This window comes from Thermobia domestica, chromosome 15 (genome assembly GCF_964235325.1).
Source record: "Thermobia domestica chromosome 15, izTheDome1.hap1.1, whole genome shotgun sequence".
NCBI classification, from domain to species: Eukaryota; Metazoa; Arthropoda; class Insecta; order Zygentoma; family Lepismatidae; genus Thermobia; species Thermobia domestica.
In genome coordinates this window covers 106,565,467-106,582,041 of record NC_137468.1, presented here as the reverse complement: position 1 = coordinate 106,582,041, position 16,575 = coordinate 106,565,467, and the positions used below count along the sequence as shown (strand labels likewise).

At 33.4% G+C, this 16,575-nt stretch overlaps 1 protein-coding gene across 1 annotated transcript in view; it reads left to right on the top strand.

Annotated features, from left to right (window-relative positions):
• The window catches only part of Chpf (Chondroitin polymerizing factor), a 50,627-nt gene extending 35,825 nt beyond the window's left edge, over positions 1–14,802 (top strand). The window contains exon 8 of the mRNA XM_081740035.1: positions 867–14,802. Coding sequence (XP_081596161.1) covers positions 867–1,156 — 290 coding nt within the window. The 3' untranslated portion in view covers positions 1,157–14,802. The remainder of the gene's footprint in view (positions 1–866) is intronic.
• Positions 14,803–16,575: the final 1,773 nt, after the last annotated feature.

Sequence of the window (16,575 nt, the reverse complement as noted above, 5' to 3'; positions counted from 1 at the left end):
AGCAAGGCACCAATCAGTGAGTAGTGTTAGCGACACCTTTTATGAACACACTGTACTACACGATTAACACCTCTCTCCGTCATTGCAGTTATTGACTAGAGCGTTCTTAATTGGCGATTGATTCTTAGTCCTCGTTAAAACGACAATGTCGTTCGAAAGCTTTTGATCTTTCAATTGTAGAGATACCGTACACTGTCCTTAGCATTGTGAAAGTCTCTGAAGGTGGTTTCTTCAAGCATTAACAAAATTTGTTTGCACGCTGCTCTTGAAAATCTATTTCTTAATTCGCAGCGGCACCATGGCTAATAGTAGAAAACATGAAGCAATAGAAAAACATTTACTTCGTTGATCAGTAGGAAACCTTTGTGATTGTAAAGGGAAGGGATGAGGAATGCATTTCTGTCACTGTTGCTTTAACTACATGCTGGTGCTTCACCGGGTGTACACAGTATCCGAACGTATAGAGTTTTAGTATGTACTAAATGCCACATTTCGATCACGTATCTACAACAATATGAAGCCGTAATATTTCTGTTACATTTTACTTAATTAGATATTTATGCGGGCGACACAGTAATGTTTTATTTATTTATTTATTTAAGAAAGAATAAAAGGTCGTTTTCATTGATAAACTCTCGTAGTTTTTTTAGATTTATCGAAGCATTCGATATTTCAAACGTTTACAAAATGAACATCATTTCCAACAAATATTGTAATAATCTTGACTCCAGTGGTACATTAACTTGGATCATTTGAAAACATACAATGTTTAGATTGTTTACATTGCTCATTTTGGTTTTTACTTTGTAATTATCATTAAAAAAATAGCAGTTAAATTTGAAGACTCAACTTTCTCAATATTTCAGCGCGTAAAGTTGTGGAGCCAATGATTCCTGTTGTGAAGGCTGACAAAGATATCACCATGGAGCATTATTCAAGCAATTGTACAAGTTTATACTCCATGTTCGTTCGCTTCAGCAACTTACATATACTGCGAGCTGTAGAACCAGGTCTCCGCTTGTGGTATGAAAACAAAAATTGTTCTTCCACATTAAAATTCCATAAATACGAAGAATGTTTTTCATCATTAGCCAACGGCTTAGCCTCCAAAGCTCAGCTTGCTCGCCTTTTACTACAGTATGGTTCACAAGTCTGATGTATATTCACTTAATTTTGTAGTAAAGACATTGATGTATTTAATTCATAAATTCGCTAGAATTCCAAAGTTCTGTTAAACATTTAACAAAGATAAAGTATATTTTTGATAGATATGATAATAGATCGTGCCATATATAAGATTTCGTTCGTATTATAAAAAGAAACGCATCTTCTAGTATTTGAGGTGGCTTAAGCTCTTATAGAAAACATGGTATCCCACCTGGTATACTATCCAATCTTCAGTTGTAACGCATTTCATTCCAAAGAACAAAACTGTTGAAACTAAAAAATAAAAAGAAAGAAGTAGGTACACGAGGACATAACGGATAAACCAAAGAAGTAAAAAGGAAATAGATATATAAGGATGTAGTGGATTTGTTGCTAAAAATGAAACTATTAATGATTAATACCAAAAAATAAAAACAGGGTAAATGAGAATGTAACGAATTTATTGATAAAAACGAAATTATTAAAGATTAAAACCAATAATAATAATAATAATGACAAAGGAAGGAGGTATAACGGATGTAACGGATTTGGTGATAAAAACGAAACTTATGATTAATAATAAAATACTTAAAGATACTTCACAGATTCTTCTTGCTGTCTACAAAACAGCAATTATGTAAGTGAAAAGCAAAATGACTTGTATATGTTAATTTATTCCTTCTCCTTTTTCTCTTTCAAGATTTAGGAGTTGTTGAAAAATGGTAGACATGTTTTGTCCAATACGCCACATCTTAAATTTAACTTTGTATTCTTATAAATTTACTTATTAAAAAAAAAAAAAAAAAGTTTTGATTTCATATACAGTATTATGTTCAGAATCGTTCATGAGTTCAGAATTCTAAACGTATTATTGTAATGGTAAAGGTTACTAAGAAATAGAATTTAGAAATTGAAACGTTTTTTGGGTATTTTTTTTACGAAGTATAAAACAGAAATTTAGATGCAGATAGATACATGTCATCAGTTGCAAAATCTTGAAAGAAATTTAAAAAATGAAGAAATAAGTTAGCTACATGCACAAAGTAACGTTTCTTTCTATTTCCATCACTATAGTTTTATAGCCAGCAGGATAGTTAGGAAAGTTTTAAGACGCAGTTATTTTACATACGTAGTTTCATGATTTACCAACCAATTGCATACATTTCCATATACCTGTTACCTTTTATTAGTAGTAATACATCGAAACCTCCCTTAACGGACATCCCTCAATAGCGGACACCTCCACAGTACGGATAAACATTTTTGTCCCGACAAGAATATAGGTATTATTATGGGAAAGAACCCTCCCTGTTACGGACACGGACAGTCTTCTTTTACTTCCAACGTTTTAATAACCTCTTGTTAACGGAAAAGAATTATTCGAAGCATATACTTATTTAGCACAGAACATGCTTTCTGCAATCTGAAAATAAACTTAAATTGATCCTTTCAACTGCTCCGGCAGTTTCAAGCAAATTGCGATCAGAAACTAGCGTATGCAGGATTATACGGCAGATAATTGCAGGTTTCTTCCCAAGAAATTCATAAACTGTCATAATTTGTTAGTTCTATCTATTTTCAGTATTGAATAATAATGTTCTATGTTTTTTGGATTACTTTTACTTTTATTACAGTCAGTAAGCAATTTAAGAGTCTTTTATAGAGTTATGACTTGTACTTAACTATCACAAGAATTTGCAGTTCTTGCCTATATAGCTCCCAACCCCCGGGAAATTTTGGTTACATTACAGAGGGAGATTTCCTCTCATGCGCTGAGTAAAAATTCGAACACAGTATTCTGATATTGGGATATATTTATTTATAACTAATGTTTTACTTTATACTACATAAAATTACCACGTAAGCTGTGAGTAATCTTAATTTGTATAAACTCTCTCATAACCCTAACAGACATCTCTCATTTATTAACTAATAATCATGTCCCATCGGTGTCCGTTGTTGAAAGGTTTTACTATAGTAGTAATAATATTTTAGTTCTAACCGTTTCGTCCACAAGAATGAAATGCATTACTTTCGTAAAGATGAGAATATGAACTTGATGAAGACGAGAAACTATACAATGCTGATTATCATATTCCGTGTGATCGGGAACTTCAGTACGGTTTCAGTTTAGTTAAGTCCCTGGTTTTTCCCATCAGTTCTGTGTAAACCATGATTTTGCATCGTAATATTATCCCATAAATTAAATTTTATTTTAGCCTGATTTTTAAAGAAAAATGTATGAGTTGGTTCTCTTAGTTTTTCTTGATTATAGTATTATTTGTAATTTCAAAACAAAGATCAGTATTGCTTACATCAAAAAATAAAGAATCATTTTATATGAACCTGGTATATATAAAATAAATGAATTTATGTTAAAGACCTCAACTCATAATTATATGCAAGAGATGAGCCACCCTAAATGCAAAAGACAAACAAGACTGTTTTTATTCTATTTAAAAAAATATTATAAAAATTTAAGAAAATGCAATAGTTTGTGAAAACTACATCTTGTTGGTATTAAGTGAAGTTGCGTAGTACTAGAAACTGTTGCGGTCATGTAAATTTTTGTGTGTACATTACATTATTTCACATTCATTATTGTGTAATATACAATTATTGTAAAATACAGTGATATTATATAATTTTTCATAAATGAGAATATGAATATGAGAAACTTGAATAACGCTTGTTACTCAAGCATGATACATTGATAAGTGAAGAGTTTACCAATAGGAACGTCAGAAATTTAAATTGACAGAAAAAAAAACTACAAGTGATAATGATTTTTTATGTATTTATTAGAAGAAGTGCCCATTCTTCGCACAGACTAAACAATCTACAACTTGCAACACAGTAGAGTACGTTGAGTTGTGAGATACTTTATACTTTTTGAACCTTTAGAACGTGTCAGTCCTTCCCGCAGTCCTCTCTTGAGTTCAAAATATTTGAATTGAAAAGAACTGCTTCGTACGCGATTAGATCTGGTGAAGATCTGTGTACAAAATTTGGTGGCTCGAGGTGACTCCTTTTTATTCGAAAATCTAATTACAAACGCACACACACATCAAATGTTCTTTTATATATTAGTAAAGATTGTAAAAAACAAATAATGGCATTGTTTTAAAGATAATGTTCTCTGCTTCGGTGCATGGAATGGATCCTTAAGGTACAGTTTTATTTTTTTTTCATACAATTTTTGCACAAATATTGCGCAGTAAGTTCACAATGGTGCCTTCAATGTTCCTTTGAGTTCATGAATCGTTCGTGGCTTATTCTTATAGACTGAAACTTGAGATAACCACATAGAAAATAATCCGGGAGGAAGAGATCACAAAACATGGGCAGCCAGTTCACGTCACCATTTCTCGACGTAATGCGTTTGGGGGGGGGGGGGCACGACAGTGGCTCAGTGGTAGAGCGCTTACCTCTGGTGCATGGGGTCCGTGGTTCGATCCCCGTCCAGTAAGTTTGTAATGGACAACATCGTGTCCGCAGGTTTTGTAGGGGTACTCCCATTTCATTCCACCAATTGTTCCATAATCATTCACTTGCCTTAATCATCCGTCTCCCTTAGCCTAAAGGACATAATTAAACGTTAAACTGAAGGACTTCGTAATACGTTCGGAGAACTTTTCGTGCAATAAGTTCAGTGTCTGGCGAGCTGTGTGGCAAGTTGCACCATCATGTTCGGAAAAGCACATTGTGTATGCTAATCTACCAGAGACTGCTGCACACAGTTAACACAGTTTAATTTCACCAATTCGCTGCCAGTATTGCCAGGACACGATTTCAAAGTTCTGACGTTCTTATTGGTACACTTAATATTTAACATGCCTTGGAAATGTGCCTAAATATATAAGGCTTCTGTGAATTTGTAATATGTTTCAAGTTACATCGCCGTCTTTAGAAAATTTTAAACATGTGAATTCGTGTTAAAAATTAGTTAGATTCTATTTGTTATTAAATCTGTATCGATTGAACGTAAGCTTTCAAGCAAAGTTTGAAAGAAAGATATTTTTTATCAAGCAGCCCGAACTATGAGCGAAAATACATGCCTTTCATAACAGAGATAATAAATCGTTTAAAAAAAAGTGATGTATACGGATATCCGTAGAAATAACAAATTAAGATCTGAAGATTATTTTTTAAAGATTAGGATTGTTGTTTATTCTTATGGGATACTGTTCTATTTACAGTATTCAATAAATAGAAAGTTTAAGTGTACAAATCGAAATAAAATTCCAGAACATAAGAATGTGCGGAAAAAGTGTTTTGAACTGAGAATGTAAACTATTACGTACTTTGGTGAATATATTTTTGTTTTTAGGTTCAGTGGTTTTCGCTCATCGTAAACATTTGAATAATTGAAACAAGGTCTTGCAATATGGAGAATATGCCCATAACTATCTTTCCCGAGTATCCCAGTTGAAAAAAAAAAAAAAAAAAAAAAAAAAAAACTAGCATCGCTAGACTGAATGGCTCCTCTCTTTTCTGCTATTAATATTCGCTCAAAACATTAGGTTTTCCATATGTAAACATATGTTTCTTGCGTTTATTTGTACTAGTTGTTTCCCATAACCCTTCGGCTCGCTGTACACTATAGGATAAAAGCGTGCTTCATTGTTTGCGTTTAACAAATGTATACATTTAATTTAATTGTTATAGTTTACCCAGTAACCACCATATTCATGCAGTTATTCAAAGACTTTGTTATATACAACATTTATTGATTTAAATCATTATTTACCAGGTAATAGCACATTTAACGATATTTATTAGCATCAAGCAGGCAAATGATAGAGCAGGTAGCGACACCTATAGTGTGACACACAGACTAAGACATTCTCCTTTTAGGATTTAAATTTTTATTAATTTTATCGACCGTTTCTTTCTCTTTTATGGGCAGATTGATATTCAAAAATATTCAGATTTTCTGTTTTCGGATTGTTCGAATTCGTTTAATTATGATATAAAACATTGATAGCTAAGAAATATAGTGTATCTATAAGTTTGCCAAAATTTATAGTAGATTAAGTTATTATACTAGTTGAACCGTAAAAATGTGTATAGAATTCTAATTCAGTAAGGAATCCAAAGTCCACTAGAATCTAGCTTCTAGTCTTGCATCATATAGCTGGCGTCTGGGAACATAATACTATTCTATTTATATATTTATATTACACTGTAGGCATGCTTTAATATATAATTTAACAAATGGCGCCGAGTTTCTTTTCCTGTGAAACCTATTTTAAGCTTTCTTATCTTGAGCGCTTCCTCTGGATATCTCCAAATATAGCAATTGTGATCAGTCCTGATTCTATTGTATTAAATAAATAAATGCAAAATGTTTGTAATGTACGACGAAATACTGTATGTAGTTATATTCAGTATTTAATAATGATGAATATTGATAATATTCTGCGAAGAAAGATATATTACTTAAATGAATATGCTTATGTTCGAGAATGTATATGCTTAATGTAACCGGATGATCATTCATGTTATTAAACTCGCAGTTATATTTGATAATCGTTTGGATAAGCGTTTCTCTAAAGCTATCTCGACTGTTCCTGTTGTTTCGAGCATTGTTTGAATCATATCGTTAATCATTTCTGGTGCTCCACTATGTGGTAAATATAACACATTTCCCGTAGCCTTAAATTTTTCATATCAACCATTGATACTTATCTCTGCTAGGGATGGTTTCCCATACACTGTTTGAAAATTTCTTCGTACCAAAACTGAGGATTTTCATTCCGCAGACTACAGCACACACTGTTCCTTTTCCTTGGGTCATGTAATTGTCAGCTGAAGCAACATTGAGTGGTGTGGCTATAACCAAATTTTACACTTTCGTTCTCGTCACGCCTCCCCCCCCCCCCAAAAAAAAAAGTTAATGTAACAGCTACAATGTTATTGAGTATTATTGAGCCCTGTTTTCTTGCAGGACTTCATGTAGACCTGCTGCGAACTGTATTATTGAAGTATTTCGTGCTGTATAGTATACCCTTCATTCAGAAGGAGAAACACATGAAAGAGAAGCGTGTTTGGGTGCAATGTTTTGCAAAAATAATGCAGTCTTCAGCAGTTGTGATAGCATTGCCTTTCACCAATTATTTTCCTGTGGTGCATGCAAAAGCTGATGTCGAATAAAATTAAGAACGTAAAGTACTAAGGAAAACAAAGCACAATTATTTCAGTTCGAAATATTCACGAAGTGTTCCTTTTATATATATACACACGCGGTGTCCACAAAGTCTGGGTGCATGGGAAAAAGCACATTTTAGTCAATTTAATACTAATGAAAAATATTTTTAACATGATTTCCGTGTTGTTCAATGCATAATTTGATGCTCTTTGCAAGATTAAGGTGAACTCGATGGAATAGGTCTGAATTGCCGTCGATTTCAGCACACTGACTGGTAATGCGTTCAGTCGGGTGGTTTAAATTTCTAATCTTCATCGAGTAAACTTTCTCTTTCAGCATACCCCAGAAAAATAAATCAAGGGGAGAAAGGTCTGGCGAACGAGGGAACCACTCCACATGGCGACCTCTTCTCCCAATCCAGTGAGGAAAATTGTCATTCAACCAATCTCTAACAGCTGCAGCAAAATGGGCAGGGGCCCATCCTGCTGAAACCAGTCTGGAAATCCCTCACCCAAACATTCAATTTGAGGCATCAATTTGTCTCTCAGCATGTTCAGATAAGTCTCACCCGTTACATGTTCATCAAAGAAGAAAGCTTCTAGCATATGAGCTTTCCACAAACCACACCACACCATCACTTTTTGGCAGCCCTGCTATTTGGATGAACTCATCCAATGTGGTTTGCCTTGAGAGCAATATCGAAGATTTTGTCTGTTCACTTCACATAATTTTGTGATACGACCATCCTTCTCGTCCATTTAAGAGTACCAACTCAACTCGTTCTTCTTTAGACAGAGCCATCATTCAACCTGGAAAACCAAAACAAATTACTAGAATTCCCTATATACCCAGACTTTATGGACACACTATATATATATATATAATTTGCTTCGATCGTTGTATTTTGTGTAAGCAGAAATATCTTTTTGTCTAATACTTCTTGTTTAATTTTCAAGAAAAGCAGAAGGCTTTTTAGCTTTAATTATGGCGCCAGCAAACAAACACAAGGAAGTGGAGGCGAAACTGTGACGTAAGACTACATGATTTTGTTGTATGGGCATATCCTCTATGTTATAACATCCTTGAACTAGAATATCTATTGGCACTTCTAAAGCTCATATCTCCATTGGATCTAAAAGAGTAATTTATACAAAGGTAACGGAGCATAATTATTGAAGGGTAGTAAATGAATAAAGCTTTAATCATAAACCGAATGAGCTACATTTTTATTATTACTATTTGTGCGTATGTGGCTGTGCATGCAGAATATAATTGGATTATATATACATATATGTGTATGTATAAGAGATTATTAATATCGTCGCTGCACCTTGAAGAACCGCTATGTGTTAAAATCACAACTTTTCAGGAGAAGCAAAAAACATTACGAACTCTTAAAATTTTGCTTCGTATATTAGGCACTGGATATTGTTGTAGCTTGCTTCAGCAATATTATATTACTGTTGTTGTGTTTACGTAACATCTTTTGCGTCTTTATTAGTACATGAGGATTTGTATACATTAATCAATGCGTACGTGATGAAAACTTGAAGCCTTTAATTTCATCTATGATTTTTTCATTGTTATGGCGAAACAATTGAATACTAACTTATCACATTATAAGGGACACTACCTGACAGCTTTCAGGTTTTATTTGCATGACATAACTCATTTTCGACAAAATTGTCACATAGCGCTTCTTCCAGGCGCAGCGACGATATGTTACTGGTTCAACAACGGAAGTTCAGATTGAAAGGTCTTCCATTTTAATATAAATATATAAAAATTTTAAACCTTAGATAAAAAGGAAATGCATAACTGAAGTCTGTATTGTAAGAAAAAAAATAACAAAAAGTCTACGAGTTTTTGTTACAAGGAGTCGGTAGTCTGTTACATAAATCTGCTAGTGTGCACTTCTCTAACAGAGTATACGAAGCTTAATGACCGTTCATGGCTTAATCATGCATTGTTTTTCTAACAAGTATGTTCCTAGTGTCTAGGCACTGTCTATTTTTATTTTGTATCTTACAAACTCTTTATAAAACCTTTATGTAATGTATCTAAATGTAAACTATCACTTTTGTGCATTCACTGTTGATATCCATTGTTGTTCAAAATGAAGATCATGAATGAAGACTGAGTGACGAATACCTCTTTGTTACATGATAAATTTGCGTTGATGTGTTCCAAACGATTCTACTACGAACTGAAAGAGACGTATTCTGTCCACTTAGTATTGGACGATTAACAATGAAAGTTCTATTCCAAAGCGTTTTCTAGAATTGGTTATAGACGAATGGATAGAGTGAAACATTATTTATAATTTGATAGAGAAATTCCTTCTATGAAAGAGAGAAAAGAAAAATGCTGAAAATATTTGGTAGAAAAAAAATTCCGATAAAATTTCCAATAACTCAAATGGATGGATAAATTTAGAAATACTAATTCAATTTTATTCCTAAGATAATTTAAAGAACCAATCGGTCATTTTTGAAAAGAGACGTGTTTCACAATACTTAAATGGCACGTATTCCGTTTTAACAATCAATGATACAATTTCCTCACAAATTCTTTGCGTATAAAGTTAGTAGCAAGTTTTCCATTGGTGCGTATCGACCAGGTTTAATCCTCTGTGGGAGCACAGAATTTTCGAAAACCAGTTCGAGATGGAGCTGATATAGTCTCTCATAATTTCTCACCACACGTAATCGAACTAAAACACCCTGTTGAGTCAGGGACCTTCCTGTATTATAATGTGATGAGATTGTATGCATCTTCGGCGCGGGAGACCTGGGTTCATTTCCCAGCAAGCTTATGTGGTTCGGGTCCCATACTAAACTGAAAGTCGACTTCTCATATGGCCTTGCTGCTGAGCAGGACGCAAAATCGCAACTCAACCAATCGATCAAGCATGATCAAGTTGTTTACAAAAGAGATGTTAGAAATGAAATACTAAGCATAGGACATATCATTATTAAAATATACCAATATTCTTTCACTGCGGTATGGGATGTTATTTATTTATAGCGATATTTCATACAATTTTTGACGTGTGAACTCTTTTGAGCCGAAGATGTTAGGAGAGGATGTAAAGTTAATAGATAATTTATTGAAATTAATATCAGTTGCAGTACTTCCATCGTACAATCTCTTCTTGCTTCTGGGTTTGTTATGGAATTGTGTGTGTTGACTGTTCTTGATTTTCCGGTTCCGTTTTGGGTGTGTGTGAATTACCAGTTTGAAAATCAACTAATTTTCTAAAAATAGAAGACTTGAGTTAATTTTATAATATATTGGAATGATTTATGAAAAAAAAAAATACATTTGTACAGTGAGATTTGTACTACAGTCCCGTTTATCCAAATTTCCGGGTTAACGGAATTGCTAAAAAGAATGCTTGTGTGCGACTTTTATTTAAAAAGATCAACAATAAGTATAGTGTTTGTTTTGGTATAACAGTATCAAAGAGTAAGTTCATTGTTACGATGCGTTGGATCTAGTAACTGAGTTCCCCTTCCCTGCCTATTTTTAGCAGCACACGTACTGTATCAGAGTTGCCACTAATTTTCTAAATTCATTTTCCCTGATATTTCCAGGCAAGATCTAACATTTTCCAGATACACACATTTCCTCTACATAGAATGAAAGGAAACATCCACCCACTGCCTTCCTTTCATTCAGTTTATTTTTCGAAAAATATATAAAGTGCAAGATACAATATACAAAATTTAAAATTAGGTACATTTTCCGTTCTTTATTTCTTAAACAAATATAAGCAAATGAACATATAGTAACATTTTTACCCCTGTATACATCTGTAAAAGGTTATATTGCTTTAAATTACAATAAAATACCTGTACTATTTTCCATAATCGTCGTGTACTCGGCTATAACTTGTTTCCAACTTTATCAAATCAAATTATAATACAATTAAATAAAAATATAGATAACTGAACATATACTTTTACATGTTAACGTATATATACATCGAGACAGCCTTAAAGGACTCTTTCCCCAACCACTGCTTCTTTTCACCCCCACATTCCTCGGTTAGTCCTCGCGAGCATGTAAGCTGTCACTGCTCTCAGTATTGCCGTACCTCTGATCCACTTGTGTAATTAAAGTCCGGCAAAATGAGAAAGCTTTCCTTGCTATTTTCAGTTAAAAAAAAAAAAAAAAAAAAAAAAATCAACTAGGAAAAAAGGAAAAGAATTGAGGCAACATTGCTTTTTAGCCAGAAGGGATCATAAATCTCTACCACGTGTAGCAAAGACTAGTAAGAGAAGGTTTAGAGAGGTGAACAAGGTTTTCAGAATTCTTGGAAAAAGTATAAATTGCAGTACTGTTTAATGAGATTATAATACTTATGACTACCTAGTCGTATCAGAAATACTGACGTAACATTGAAAGTGTGAAAGATACCTTAATGTCATTATATAAGTTACAAGTCTAGCGAACACATAACACCAATTACTTTTCAAAATGGCTGCCTTTGGCCTTAAAGCAGGCTTAAGTCTCAGCTTCCACTCAATGTTGTGTCAGTATTTATGATACACTAGGTAGTATTTCATTTTGATTCAAAATTCTCTACTTCAAAGATGTTTTTAAAATCTCGATCTTATGTTCTAAATTGTTACATTCAATGGATGTCTCCAATGAAAGTTTTGCTTTCTCTTTCCAAAAGCTTAATCTGATCAGCTATGCGCTTATTTTCTTTCTTCTTCAAAAGATCCGCTTTATTTTGTAACCTTTTCCTTTCCATGGCTTCCTCGTAACGTCTATGTGATCCACGTACATACTGAAGCATTTTTGAGTTTATATCGATCCCAAGTGGTCCTCCAGCACATTGTATGTCGTCATAAAGTATCCGCAAATCCACCAAGGACTCTTCATGCAAATTTTCTGCCAGCATGTCGTTATTAACAGAAAAACCTATCTCGACGGAAGCATTTCCATGAGGAAGAATAAGTAACATTTTAATTATGTCCCACAAATCACCAAATTCACTATTATTATGAAGGCATCTAACCTATCTGTACATACATTAAATGACTCAAACTCCTTCTTTCATTCTTTTCTTGCTGAGATACACAACTTTGAAAATGTATTGTTAACTTTTTCGGCTTTAGCCGTTTCCACTAGATTCTTGTTATGCAGTTCCTCAAGAACATGGTACATCATAGCTCCACTGACAATCTGATTAGTACAAATTTGCTTTGGAATATCACATACCAGGTTTCTCACAATTTTGTATTTCAATGGACATTTTTCAATAAGCTTTGAAGTTGTGCCTGATAGAAATTTACTGCAGTCCAACAAAACTTCAATTTACAGCGTTCACTAACTTTACTTTGATCCAAAAATTTCTTTGAAGCAAAACCAATATTAGTCTTGCAACAACTAACCAACTGATCCACATCATTCACGTTCACTTTAAGCAACTTCAATGCAGAGTCTGCTTTCTGCAAAATATCCTTGTTAACAAATCTGTTCATGATTTTTCAAAGTAATTCTTCCAACTCGGTTCCTAAATGGGTCTACATCTTCTGCAAGAGAAACAAAAAATGCTAGTTTTGTTAGAGTTAAGGGATCGTCGATTGCTTCTTGAACAGTTCCAGTTTCAAGGTATTTAGGAAGATATTTCTTGTACTCCTGCATGTATTTCTGAACATCAGGAAATATGTCTATTGCTTGTTTTGCACCTGTAGAATTTTCAACCCATCTATTCTGACAGAATTTCTCAGGAAACCTTTGGTTACCAGTACATCACACAAAATCTGCTCGACGTGCAGGACTGTCTTTAAACAATTTGTACAAACCCTTCAAAAGTCCATTTAAATTCCACTGAACCTGTTGGTGACCAGTCAGAAATGCTCCATGAACAAAGATCCTAAGTTCAATGGTTCAGGGCACAGTTCATCTGCTTTTATTTCGTGAATCAGATCCTGTAAAAATTTTCAATTCACATTTGGATCGTCCATTGAAATGAATGATTTTTGATAAGGGCAATCCACACAAACCCTCCTTAAACTTCATTAGTAAATCCTCCGCTGTGGAATGACCAAGAAATACAGAAGTAAGGTATCTGGTTGATACCTGATTCGCATTTTCGTCCCAAAACCTGACTGTTAAATCCATTTGCTTCTGTTGCGTAATGTTATTTAAAGCTTCATCAAAACAAACAAGCCTTTTATGACACATTAAGAAATATTTTCCTTAAAGATACCTCACATTTGTTTAGATTGACACATTCCATGCTTTTATGTGTTTTCACCAGCGAATGTGTGTATCTTTACTGAAAGTCTACGAAGACCAATGTTCAAGAAGTAAACAAGTTTCATCATGTATTTTCCGAAAGGGCAACTAAGCTACTAGTATTTATAATCATGAATTAATAGACCATTTCGAAACTTCTGTCTTTAATATTGAATCAAATATGGCAAATTATAAGGCAATATGATAAGCAAATTTCCTCAGCTTATACTTATTGTGAGACCTAAAGACGGTATTTAAATCAATCATCACTGGAAATTTGCTTGCAATTCAACTATTATTGCAAAAGTATTAAAATTTAATGTAATTTCCACTTTTTTGTGCCAGCTATTTCAAGATTTTTCTGATTTTTCCTGACATTTCAAGCTTGCTTTTTTCTGATTTTCACTGACATTTCCAGGTTTTCCGTGACAAAAGTTAAATTCCCTGACATTTCCAGGTTGTCCAGGTCAGTGGCAACCCTGTGTATTGTAAAGGTCGAGACATCTGCCAGTTGAGATATGTATCTAATTCGATCCAGTTTGAATATCTTACTGAGTACTGTATGTCACACACACACAAAAAGCTTAACCGAATTTTCGTTCAACCGGAGCACTATCGGTCTCATCGAATTCTTTTCAACTGGACTCGAGTGCATTTTAAACCTTCTTATAATTTCATCAATTTATGTATTATAAAATTTGCTATTGTGTAATACCTTTCCAAGAATAAAGTAGATCTGATTTTCACAAAATTGGTGGCATCTGTTCTTTGAATACATTTTACAAAGAGTCAATTCTGGAAATTACCAAATATGTGGAAACTAGTAAGTGCGAAGGAGAGAGATACAAAGATTTTTTTAAGGGTTACATAATTATGAACATTAGTAGCCGACTGTAATGTAGAATCTCCTATCAATTATATTATGGTATATAAAGCTACTAATTCCAGTTAATAAATTATTGTTGATTACCTCATCCAATATCTATGGATGGACGTTTGTAACAAAAATATTTATAGACAAAGTAATGCTTAGCTTCCATTTAAGGTTTTTCTACTTTCATGTATGTAAGAATGACATTTCAGTGTAATACTGAGTTACAAAACTTCATATATCGTTAAAATAATTTCATTAAGAGGAATTAATAGTCACAAGAAATGTATTTTATGTATGTATTACGTATACTTGTATAACGCTGTGATTTGTTTAATGCCAACACAGTTTTGTTATAAAATATATATTTTATACTGTATATTGTATTTTTCGAAAAAAAAAAAAATCCTCTTTCTAAAATCCTGAATGATGCAGACTAAATTAAGTGCAGAAGTCCTGTCTGCTTTTTATAGGTTCCATTGAGTGGAGTACCGCCCTTATGGACTGAGCTGACAATGCATGATTACATAATCGTAGAGCAGCAAGGGCAGTAAATGTATACGAGGAACTCTTAAGGAACAGTAGTGTGTGGGTCAAATGGAAACTGATAAGGAATATATCAGACAGAGTTTACTTCTTAAGCTCGATAAAGAAAGAATTGCGCGCGCAGTCTACCGCAGGCAGATACAACATGTTGTCGCAGATTTCGTAAGAAACAGCCGGAAGCACACCGTAGAAGACACCTTCCAGATACACAGGACAACGGTCAAAAGACTGCTTATAGCGCTAGATTTCACCATAAATTCGATTGAGTTGTACGTCAGCTAAACGCGACGACACTCTACGCAAGTATATGTAGCTATTAATACAACATCCGTTCGGGGCATTCTTCGTGACAATAGGATTTATCAATACCACTTATATTTAACGTAAGAGCTCTATAAAACTGATTTTCAACGACGAATTTAGTTAAGATTTATATATATATATATATATATATAGTTGAAAGATTACAGTACGTGGTACAGTCCGCTGCAAAAAACCTGCAACATGAGCATATAAGTTTATTGTGAAACGACGAAGCCTTTTGTTCCAAAATACGTGTGCAGAGCAGGACGCCGAGGTTTCTCCTGGCGTGATTCGTGCCACTTAGACGTTATGTTGATTCCCTGTGCTGTTTCACTATAAACTTACATGCTTATGTTGCAGGTTTTTTGCTGCGGACTGTACCAGTAGAGTCCCATTTAACACCACGGAAACAGTGAACTAACACAATGTACACTCATGTCCAAAATGATTGTCGCATATCCATAACTGCCTTCTTGAAGGAATATAATTTGATAATGGTTTTGCAGGGTACTTTTAATATTGATACTACGTGTATAATCGGGAAATGTATATTTGTGGTAAATTTCATAGGAAAAGAATTATAAATACGAAAATTGAACGAGTAAAACAAAATGTTGCTAAATTGACAAGAAAGTTTTATTTTCGTTTTATTGTTCTTATTTACTGCTCTTTTGACATGAAATTTGCCACATACATGTCTTTGCCGATTATACACATACTAACATTGTAAAAAAAATACTGGGCGAATTAGTTATCAAATTATATTCCTACAACAACATATTTATAGACGCGACAATAATTTTGGACATGAGTGTACATTTATTTGTTATATTAATTAAAATCTCAAAAATAGTTCCTACTGTAAGAATTGTAAATATCTTTATAGTTTTATGAATTCCATGATATAATATCAACAAAATTCAAGTTAAACATTCAATACTACATCTTTGTAAGTCAACTACATTAAATAAATTAGATTTATACGCAGAAATACGAAATTAATGGAAAACATACCTACGTACTTAAGGTCCTCTCAAACGCAGATTTCTGACTAAGGAAATTATCAAACTGGTAATCTCATGTAATAATTTTTAAGCAAAGCTTTTATTATTATTATTATTATTTGTTTTTCCTAACTAATAATACTTTGCTCAGAACGCAAAAGTAAAATGGAAATAAAAATCCCTCCAGAAGAACAAGTGACGTCACACAAATTGCTATAAAATCACTTTAGGACTTCATATTTATTATAGTGCTTCAAAGCAAAGAAGAGAAAATAATGAAAGAAACTCAATCTTGTTTT